Source organism: Echinococcus granulosus (genome assembly GCF_000524195.1).
Source record: "Echinococcus granulosus chromosome Unknown EG_S00002, whole genome shotgun sequence".
NCBI classification, from domain to species: domain Eukaryota; kingdom Metazoa; phylum Platyhelminthes; class Cestoda; order Cyclophyllidea; family Taeniidae; genus Echinococcus; species Echinococcus granulosus.
Genome location: NW_020170382.1, coordinates 2,069,233 through 2,080,434, shown reverse-complemented (window position 1 = coordinate 2,080,434; position 11,202 = coordinate 2,069,233). Strand labels below are relative to the sequence as shown.

The 11,202-nt window shown below is 40.3% G+C and overlaps 2 protein-coding genes across 2 annotated transcripts in view; one reads left to right on the top strand and one right to left on the bottom strand. All coding sequences in view use genetic code 11, as the record gives it.

The window, feature by feature from the left end:
* EGR_00578 (Putative malate dehydrogenase) overlaps positions 1–2,843 on the bottom strand; it is a gene marked incomplete at both ends in the record, with an annotated part of 3,757 nt that extends 914 nt beyond the window's left edge. Inside the window, 3 exons of the mRNA XM_024489827.1 lie at positions 1,147–1,277; positions 1,546–2,719; positions 2,766–2,843. Coding sequence (XP_024355824.1) covers positions 1,147–1,277; positions 1,546–2,719; positions 2,766–2,843 — 1,383 coding nt within the window. The remainder of the gene's footprint in view (positions 1–1,146; positions 1,278–1,545; positions 2,720–2,765) is intronic.
* A 786-nt stretch (positions 2,844–3,629) lies between these two features.
* Positions 3,630–11,202, top strand: part of EGR_00577 (Dynein heavy chain 10, axonemal) — a gene marked incomplete at both ends in the record, with an annotated part of 31,808 nt that continues 24,235 nt past the window's right edge. The window contains 10 exons of the mRNA XM_024489826.1: positions 3,630–3,861; positions 3,894–4,048; positions 4,085–4,803; positions 4,844–5,065; positions 5,102–5,417; positions 5,489–6,179; positions 6,383–6,501; positions 7,385–7,723; positions 8,087–8,278; positions 8,368–8,508. Of these exons, the coding sequence (XP_024355823.1) occupies positions 3,630–3,861; positions 3,894–4,048; positions 4,085–4,803; positions 4,844–5,065; positions 5,102–5,417; positions 5,489–6,179; positions 6,383–6,501; positions 7,385–7,723; positions 8,087–8,278; positions 8,368–8,508 (3,126 nt within the window). The remainder of the gene's footprint in view (positions 3,862–3,893; positions 4,049–4,084; positions 4,804–4,843; positions 5,066–5,101; positions 5,418–5,488; positions 6,180–6,382; positions 6,502–7,384; positions 7,724–8,086; positions 8,279–8,367; positions 8,509–11,202) is intronic.

The window sequence follows — 11,202 nt, the reverse complement described above, 5'->3', positions numbered from 1 at the left end:
ACACTGGGCGGCATAGCCTCCGGGCCATGTAGATAACTCCTCCTTCAGACTTTCTGTACGATGGCAATAAATATTGTTTTAGTATTACGTCCCCTATCGTGTAAGGAAGGACTCGGGACGCTACGGTTACACCAATATTAATTTATTCAATAGGTAGTACGATCGTTTGAGAGTAGTCACTGTAGTACTGAAGTGATCCTTTCATCGTAAAAGCGTGTAGTTCAGCAACTTTTCAAATATACTTTAATTACCATTACAAACCTTAATTAAACTGGACATGGGGCAATACATGCTAAAGAATGTTAACTGCACACCGCCTTTAATCGAAGTACTTTTGAAACTCGTTTTAAGATCAAAAGAGAAAGCATTTACTAGCGCGATAAGCAAAGCCCTACTAACTATGAAATATCCGGAAAACTTTGTCAAATAGCACTGTTATTATAAGAAATGTTCATTTGAGGTAGGATTTGAAGAAGGCGGGGGATTTCAGTAAGTTGGTCGATAAGTGTCGAAGTACCCAAAAGCGTGGCAGTATAACCGTGAATACATGAAAACACATTGTTAATCTAAAGACCTATTCATTTCAACTCAGAGGACTTTCACCCGAATTTGGGCTGGCGACTTAAAAGGTGCTCTTACAGCTGAATACCAAGGTTCCGGACAATTTAGAATCCTGTTCATGTGTGGGGATTAGGGCTGGGGTTGAAATAAGCAGAGATTTCGATATTATCCTCAAACCTGCAAATTCAGCTTGGGTTTTTAAACAACACACCATCTTTTGAGATGCAAACGTTCCGAGCAAGACGCATTAAGTTCTAGGTTTTCACGGCAATTTTTAAGAGACTCCAGGGTAGAACGAATAGCGCCAGGCGCCCAATGAACCATCGTCCATAAATTATGTAAAGTTGGACGCAAATAAATAGCAAGGTGAAAAATTGTAAATTCAATAAAAATTACAGAGTTTCAGAGCAATTAAACGGGTTTCAATTTCCAAGAATTTCTACGAATGGAGGAAACTTCGATATTCAAATAATTTCAATCCCCAAGGCCGATGTTATCAAAGCCTGTAGCATCCACTAGGTAGAGTTGCTCGTTCAAGAGCATGTAAAAACACCCAAGAGAAACAAGATTTTTAGATGAGCTTACCAGAATGCAGTTTTCAATGACTTTCATTTTGGAGGATTCCACAGTGATATCTTGACATATCTCGAAGCACCCCATGGGACTTGTGGTGACCGGGAAAGAAAAGGCCAGCCCCGCTGGCACGCTGTAGTGCCCTAGGCAATAATTAAGTGACTTGACAACCTTGTGAGCATGGAGATACGTGGAAGGGTATCAGGCCACAAAAAGACAGGATGGTTCATACCATAATAAAAAATGAAGAAAATAGGGGGATTTGGGCATAATCTTTTCACTGGATACCTAAGGCCATCTAATTTTGTTTGTTATAACCTAATTCAGAAAAATTATGGTTAATATCCTCAAGTAATGTCTAATTCTGGAGCTTACTTGTAAATAAAAGATTTACCAACGAATTAAACTCACCCGTAGAGGAGAGAACCAAAGAAGTTATGGTTTCGTTAGGATCTTTGTAACCGAACTGCCACTGTTTAATGAAACTGAAAATTGCAGAGGCGTGACGCATCGCCGCTGTATTCGTGCCGGGCCACCTTGACCTCTCCAACTTCTCGGGTATTATCCTTTCATATAGCTCCCTCAGGTCGAAAACCAGCGGTTCTGCTGCCAAACTGAACCATGCAGGACCTGTCTCACTGTCCACTGCACCATGCCTCCGGTGGACGCGTGCTTGAGAGATGTCCACGAGGAAAACATTGTCAATGTTGCCCCAGATAATAAGGTCCACAATGTCGCAACGACGCACGCCCAGACGTCGTGCCAATGCCGACTTCATCGAGTACTCCAGTGCGCGCGGCAGTCCCACGATATTGTTTAGGGGAATATTCTCTTTACAGGCCATATGCAGCGTCTGAACATCAAAGTTCAACGGCGATGAGATCGTTACCGCACCTTCAAATGTCTGCTCCGAGCCTACCACTAATACTCGAACGTTTTGATCTGCGTACTGACGAATGCACTCTCCGAGCCGATAAAAGTAATGGAACCGGCGATCAAGCCACTCTGATCGAGCCTCCGAGTGTTTTAAAGTGCCATCAACACAGATGGGGTGTTCACGTGGTATTACGTCAAGGATAACTACCAGTGAAGCGTTCTCAAGTGCCTCTGTAAGATTTACGGAGGTTTCGACAGCCTGTAGACCGATGCAAGCCGAGTCATCAAGGATTTCTTTCAGTCTCACGACCGCGTCAGAGTGGACAAAGCTCCCGGGGAAGAGATGGAGCTTCACTTTTTGTGCTTTGCTGCTATGTTGCATCATGGCAAGGAGCATAGCAAGGCGCACGGCTGTTGGCGATTCGGCTCCGATTATAGCGATTTTGCGCCAGGTATTGAGCATCACTTGTTTGATCGATCTAGCGGCGATGGCCTCGTCCGTGTAGCGCTGGTTGTCGATGCTGATCTGTAAAAGCTTATGACTCGATAATCTGGATAGCATGGCATAGTAGGTGTTGGCATACTCCTGGAAGTCTCGCGCATCGCCGATGAGAGTCACACGCCCGCCAGTGTCCACTAGCTCGCGCCAGACTATCGGCGAGGGCATTTTCGACCAACCACGCTCCCTCGCAATTCTTTCGGAATATTCCTATGCGATAAAGGAAATAAATGGGTTGCATGCATGCGAAACCTACATCCCACTCATTTGGTGGTATGACCACCTTAGTTAGGAAGAAATCAGGTAAACTACGCTGCATCTTGTCTCCCAGCATTTCACATGTCGCGTAGAACGGACAGTCAGAGGCGCCTAGAGAATATTGAAAGGCAATTTTATGCGACTAGAAGTCGCTTAAAAGCATACATGAAACTGATGTTGTTATAAATTATGGGCCATATGTGCGGTTTAGTAGAACTCAATGCATCAATGGACCCCATAGCACATAAAATCGGCACATGTTTTGTATTTAAGGCAATCCGTTGTAAGACAAAAAAAGTAGTAATCATAGTTCTAGGGAAATACGACTTATGGGTTGTGATGAGCATCTCTACACATAAGAGACAAAATTGAAGAGAAAAAAGACTCGTCTAAACATACGAGCGCCATCAAAACACGTTAGGACTAAAAATAAGGCCAAAAAAATTGCACCAAGTCTGCCAATACTTAGCCTCGCCATTGTGAAAGAGTCTGGGGAAATTACTTTAAATTAATAACATAACAGGTGTCACTTATCAGATTATCGGGTTTCTGTTAAAATAGCACCATTAAAATTTCCACCAAAGGCTTGTCTTTCCCATCTGGGCTAACATAACCTTTGTTAGGTGGTTTGCAACATTGGAATATCACCAAAAATCACCCGCAATAACTATCTTGGCCATTTGAAAGTGCGCCGTGGCTTAAGGTTCTCGAAATGTATATAAGCCTTGTGAAATTCATTCATTAAAATTACCTCTATTTAGGCGCCAATTTTGTCCAATTATAAATATATTACCATATTTAGTTCTTTACTATGCAGACGTTGTTATAGCAACAGCTTGGCACTAATAGGAAGAATTCTACCATGGATGACAACAGGATACTTTGGATAAAACAGCTTGTATATCACAGTTTCAATTTAAAGTCAGATAAAATATTCTGCGATTTTCTGACTCGAGAGGATGAAATTAATCGTTATCATCTAGAACACTTCTTGAATGGTACCCCAGAAACTTCAGTGACATCGATCCAGTTTACCATTAAAACCACTCAAGAAACAATATTTGAAGAAATTAAAATCTCTTCGGAAAGCAAAGGTTTACCGAATTTCTTGGTTTGTTAGTTTTAGATGATTGGACTGGTTCCAGAGACATACCAAATCATTCACAACCTGATGTTTCAGACAATCACAAACCAAATCCAATCGATGGTCACGAAAGCGATATTGTTCGACCAGAATCCAATCTGCCTATGCCGAATGACTGCCTGACATCAACTCAAACTGTATTTAGTCTATTGCTGTATCATCATTCTTAAAAGAAACTCATTCCTAGAGAAATTATAAGCACACATTTGGATGCCACGTATGGCAAATGCTGCTTCAAAGATCCACATGTTCAATATCTATGCCTTTTGCGTGTTAAAGATGGCTTCATTGAAACTTTTGGTACGATTGAGGAGGCTTTTAAGGTTATGCCTTCATATTTTGAAGTCTTATTTGTTTCGGGAAATTGGTTATACCAGCTGCGCTCAATTTTGACCAATGTTTATCTCAACTCCCTACCTATGATTAGAAAAAGCTCACCTAGTAATAAACTAAAACGAACAGCTGTTTACCGAAATGATGAATTTTCTTTGAAATACCACAAGTTCTTGCAGGTTGTTTCTGAATCCAGTGAGCTTTTGAATTCCACTACCGACTTTACAATCCCTACAATTGACCTTGATGGCGATGAACATACCCTTCTTCAAAATGAAAGTGTCACGAGTGTAATTGAAGCAACTGTTATTAAATGGGGTTATAAAATGCGGGAAATTATTGAAGAATTGAATACTCGTTCAACTCAAGGTGAGGGTCCGCTTGCAGTAGTTGAATATTGGCGAGGTCGGGCCACCTCACTATCCCGCTTGGTTGAGCAAGTAGAGCAACCACATATCAATCGCGTTCTGAATCTTTACGCGCTAAAGGAAAGAATTCCACCACAGTCGGTGTTTGAAATGCTGCATCGTTGTCATTCTGAGGCTACTGATAATATCAAGTAGGTGCATAATTTAAGCGACATCCTATCACCTTTCCAGGTTACTCGCACTTGCAGAAAGATACTTCAAGATTATAACCTACTGCACAGAAATCGATGACATCATCGAATCACTATGTCCACTAATGCAGGCTTTACAAATGATATGGATAATTTCACCCTACTTCAACAAAGAAGACAGAATGACTGTCATTTTCGAACGAATTGCCTGGTGCCTATGCAGTCGTGTCTCACGTATGCTGACTCCATCGGAGTTATTTAAGTAAGCACAACAAACAAACAGTGTTTACGTACCTAGTTTATCACTACAAAAGATTGAAGTTCGAATTAAATGTGGAAGGAAATTGTTGGAAAGTTGGAAATCCACTTACATGACCCGAAGGGCAGACATTGAGGCTTCTGGTCGTGAGTACCGTTGGGAGTTTGATAAAAAACGTTTGTTTGCCAAGAGCGACTACATGGTTGGTGTTTGCAGTGATATGGAAGAGGTAGTTAATATCGTAAAGGAGTACAAAACTATGTTTGGTCCTGAAATTAAAAGTGTGTTTTCGGAACAAAAGCACTTTGACTTGCTAATGGAGAATGTTCTGAGACTTCTGGAGGCATTCAAATCGGTAAACAAATGTGTTTGGTGGAAGAGTTTACTCTGAATATGCAAGCATTTACATATTTTTTGCCACTTTAGCTGCAATTTGATCCACTTTTAATTGAAAACAAATCAAAATGGCGCAGTCAGATGAGACAGTTTCAGATGGAAGTAATGGCACTTGATACGGATGCTAAGAGTTGTTTGGAGGATTCCTTTCGCACCTTGCACTCGTCTGACAAAGCTTTTCAAGTGTTACAGCGCCTTTTGGAGAGCCATCCACGCAAGGACATCGCCCGACTTTTCGAGGAGCGCTACACCGACATTCTCGATCGATACGACAAAGAGGTGCGTCTAATCGAGACCACCTTCACCGAGGGTTCGTCAGACTCCGGCCACTTTGCCGCTGTTTTGGGTCCTCGCTATTTACCTCCTGTCGCTTCATCCATTTGCTGGGTTCGAAACCTTCAAGCTCGCATCACCTCGCCGATGTTGAAGATGGTAAACATTAGGCGTCTCATGGAAAGTGACAGGGGGCAAGAGGTGCAGAACCACTATCTCTGTCTCGTTCAACGCATGACTAAATTTGAGGAGGACCTCTTCGTTAGATGGCGACAGCAAGTGCATGACAGTTTGGGGCGTCTTATGGAGAGAAATCTCTGGAAGTACACTGAGAGTTCAAAACCCACCTCCGTTTCTAAGAGTGGTCATTCAGGGAGATTGGACGCACCATTGTCGAAACGGGGACCGGCATTTGGTCGAGAGCTTCCAAAGCAAAGCCAATCCCTGTGTAAGAAATAACGTGGTTTCCATAGTCGTTTGGGGCGCGGGAAGATCTAGGTGGTAGATGTTAAATTTAAAAAAACTGTTTTGAAGAGATGCTACTTGTTGAATTTCATGTTCATTAAGTATCATGTCAGGCAACGGAGTTAAGTTTTTACAAAAAATTCCTCTGTAAACACACCCAGCCTCTAGCTTATCGTTCCTTGCCAGACAAATTCAATTTCGAAGTGGATTTCGGTGATGAATTGGTACAAATAATTGAGGAAACAAAGTCACTTCAAATGCTTGGTTTCCCGGTTCCTGACATGGCCTGCTGCATCGCCTTGAGAGTGAGTGCTCCTCTGCAGTTTTTTGGATTGGATGTATTTAAGGCCTTTATAGCTGATTTGATGTTTTTTTTGGTGGTAAAAAGTAAAACTGATTGCCTTGAAAAGGTTTATGTAATTCAAAGTAAGGTGACTTATTCGAAGCCACTTTTACGTACATGACGAAATTAAAAAAGAGTATTATAAGAATGGTTTAAACATGAGGAATATTCACTCTTGTTGTCTGATTTCAAATAATATTTACACCTATTCTTTTGTCTTGTCACTCATCAAATTAGTCCGATTGCAGAACTCAAAGTGCATCAAGTGGGAGACATCGCCTATTCGTCGCTGGAGCGCATTAAACTCATCAAAAATTGACTCACATGGGAATGTTGGATTGTAATAAAAGCAAATCAAGGTTTTTACATTCCCCTAAAACCTAGTTATCCTAAATTTTTGTGTGCCATCAAGTGACGAATAAGTGGAGAAAAATTTACTGCGTCCATTCTCACACTTGAACTTCGAATTTTGATGTGCTTTATAACAATATCCCACGTAGGATTAAATTTTTGCTGTTTCACCTGTAAAAGCGATTATCTATTCTTTCATTTAGAAACGCCGTCCTCCATACATTTAGGGTTTCATTATAAAGCAAACTCTGTTAAAGTTTATGAATCGTCTACTATAAATTCTTAAAATGAATGAAATGGCATCAATTATTCTTTGCATCAATCCTAAATTTTAAGTGGGTTTCAAGAATAAAGCTCATTATTTTAACTAAATAAGGCGAATTTTGGAAAATTGCCAAGTTTCAGGTACACAAAAAATATATACTGTGCACCAAATTCGTAAATTTACAGCCCTTACATGTAACGAGTGTCAGTGGACCATTTTGATTTCACAGGAAAAGGAACTCCTCCGCAAACGAAACGATCTAAGTGATTTGGCCGAGTTGGTGCGCACCACTCTGGGTCGACTCTCCACAGTAGAGCTGGTCACACTAGAGGATCACATCATGAAACTGCAAGCTGCTTTGGCTCCAGCCTGGAAGCAGTTAAACTGGACTAGCCTCATCATTGACCGCTATCTAGTTAAGGCCAAAGAGGCCTTTGATCACTTCTGCGGCGTGCTTCGTGTTGTGGATAAGACGAAGGCAAAAATGGAGGCCAACTTAAATGACATAGCAAAGGCGTCGCTGTTCCGCACTTGTTCTTCGAAATTAACCGAGCCGAGCTCTTTGAAGGTAGGCGAGTTTATATGACAGTGTTGCTTCAGAGCTTGCAAATTCAATCGAGATAGCTACCATGGGTATTACAGGGAGTAAGTCGTTATTTTGATCCCAAAGTCACTTCAGTAGACTATATTTTTACAAACTAAGGGAAGGCTTCAGTTTGATTTAACTGCTCATTTAAAGCAAGGTTTACCAATCGCTGCTAGAGCCATCATATGAGCAAGTTTGGAGCCTTTTCCATCCGTTTTTACAATATTTTACCCATCTAATCATAAAATATTGCAGTTACAATGCATTGTCTTTAATTTTTACAACTTTACTGGTAGACATTTGAGCCCGCCTTATTGGTATTTTCTTTCTATAATCTCGTCTTAGGTTTACCTTCAACAGACGACTGATGCAAGGATGAGAGACTTTGAGGATCTTGCAAGGAAGCATACTGAGATAAGCACCCTTCTTTTAAATTTGGAAAAAGTTATAACTGGCAAGGCAGCAACCGGAAAGGAGCTGAAGATGTTGTACTTCTACGAGTACTGGGAGCGACGCTGCTTCGACACCGTTCATCAGGTTGGGCAATTTATTCGTTCAGCGTACTCACCATGCACACTGAGACTATTAATGGCATTTCCAGTCTTAACTGACTTTGACTTTGATAGATGGTGATTGGCAATCTAAGAAGATTTCTCGAATCCTTACAAATTCCGTCCAAACCACTGTTTGGAGTGAATTTAATGCTTTCTGGGTCCGAGGTTGTGAGTACACCACAGCCCGCGGAATTTTATCAACATCTAATTCAGGTAATATACTAAACTAGCTGTCAAGCATTATGGTGAACTTCCAAATTTTAACAGAGCAATGTTTTGTTTTTAGGAAAATTTTATATTCTGTCCGTTCGGTTGCTTAACCAAAATATCTCGATTTTTAAGCGACTTTTCGCCTTTTACCATTCTCTACTTTGAAGATGATGAATGGAATCCGAAAAAATACGTTTCATTTCTGTTATGTTTAGTCACACAGTTCTTTAAATCCCAAATATGCTTTTTGTGAAAATGCTTGTTCAGATTTTTTACACTGACCTGGCAAACCAGGTCAGCTCATTGAGTAAGTCCTAACCATCACTAGGTACATCACCACGGCCCATCCTGTGTGTTGCTGTGTTTAGGTTAAAAATCCCCACAATGCTATACCCAGTCTGCGTTTGGTTCAGTTGACCGTTTGTTATTTTGCCTTCGTGGTTTTTTTTGCATCCCATTTAGTCGATTTGGTATTTTCTGATGTTTTTCTTGTTTGGAATTTTTCAATTGGATAGACGATACAATTTACCTTGTGAAATCCTAAATTTTCTGATCATGTAATGAAGGTTATATTTACTTGATCTTTTTAAAATCGTAAAATATGTTCGAGCCATGCCTCATCCAGTTTTGAGCTAAGGTTCTTACCAACCACTTCAGTTCATGTCAGTGGTTCTTGCATAATAAAGAATGGAGAGCGGGTATATATTCACTAAACTTTGTGTTTTAATTACAAAATTTAAGATATAGTGGTTGTAGAAGTCCAAGAAAGGTTTCCTGTCCTTCGGTTCAGATGGCTCTGCATAAAAGCGAGTTCGTAATTTTGATCAGTTCAAACATGATAATATGAAGTAGGGATAATTGACACTTGTTGTGGAACTCGTAAAGGCGCCACGTATGAATAGAAAACCGCATAATTTACTTCATAGTAAATGTTTTTTGGCTGCTACCTGATACAAGAATTTACACAATTATTCCGTCACTTAGTTTATCTGCAGGATGAAGATAGGGAGTCTCACGGGCTAGGATAAAGCTGCATTTGAGCTCTGTAACTTTTGCTTCGTCAAGAATGCCGATAACAACATTTGGTTGATTGGAGTCTGGTAAAGTCGAGCATTCATCCTCGAAAGCGAGAGTCGAATGTTAACCTCTGTATCTAGTTATTATCGACTAAGACATGGAATCTGCGTGTTTTTTAGACGGTTGAGCCAGAATTGAGAGGATTGCGAATGATATGAAACATGCATAAAAATGAAGTAATAGCAACAAGTAAGCCAAAAAGCTTGGCTCATTAAGAGTTTGCTACCAATAAAAATGCTTTTGGCCTTTCCTACCATATGAGCAGCTGAGGTTCAGAAGGTAACTGTGCTTATTTGCTCATATTTTAAGGTCGAAAATTCCAATTTAGCTATCGCAAACGTTTTAAAATTTTATGATCTCACCCCCTTTCGTCGTTGTCAAATTATTCAGTAGTTGTTCATAAGGCGAAGAGATGCAGAAACTTTGCGGTATGTTGACTCAGACACAAAGGTCTCGACAACTAGCTTGAAACACCTAGTCAATTTGAAAACCTCCGTTCCGCATCGCTCTCAGATGATATCATTTTAAGATAACTTAGGCTTTTTCTCACCTCCTTTTGGGAAATGAGTTTTATTGTATTTTGGCATTTTTCACCCCAGATCGTAGGAAGAAGAACTCCGCAAATTAAAAAGTGGTAGTATAAAAGGTTTGCCATTGTATTCAATTTTTCCCTTTTCGTTACCGCGAATAAATTGAGTTGGGGCATTCCGGAGAAGTTACCAAAAAGGCATTATTCACAATCTAGCGATAAATGACTTTAACACAAGTAGTACTGGGTTAAGCCGAGGTTGTTTTTAACTTGTAAATTACACGGAAACACTATTCAATAGCCTAATTTTCCCCAGTTCATTCATAGCTGTATCCACTTTGGCAATCGAAAGGACGAACGGTGCCTTCGATTAAGGATTTGAGTATTGTGGTGTCTCAGCAAGCCCAGGCATTATCAGGGTGAAAGGATTTGGTGCGACTAATTTGGGAGTGCTAACTTGATGCGCAATTCGTATTTAAAGTCGTTTGTGGATAGATAAGTCACAAAGGATCCAAGGTCCACCGCAACCACTCTGCCAGTTCGACAATGACTGACAGTGTGATTCACAGTCAACTCAACTCAAACAGCAGTATTTTGCTGTACAGCCATAAAAACGAAATCCTTAATCCTATTCAATGAGTCACCTTGGATAAAAAGACGCCTGTTTATAAGGATCGCCAGTAATAGCTCCACCTAGACAGACGTCATCAGGACCAACATTGTATGCGTGGAATTTATATCGCCCAGTATATTACGAGCTTAATTTCCTGTAGTCTTAAAAAACAAAAATTTGGGTTTTTACTCCAGAATATTGGCTTTGAATAATTTGTGCAGTTATTTGCTTTGAAACAAAAAGCAATTGTAAAGAGAACAAGACCCAAAAAATATGGACCTCATTTACTTTTCCCAACTCCATTGTTTTTGCATCGTTCCATGAAGGACAGCCTTGTAATGCTTGCTTTTAGAATCTGCTCATTTTATTCTTTACTTAAGGCAAAAAGCATGGTGGACAAAGGGGAAAACCACTTCATCCAACGTTATTTACTGTGAACTTAAGTGAAAAACAAGCATATAACAGTTGTTTAAACAAA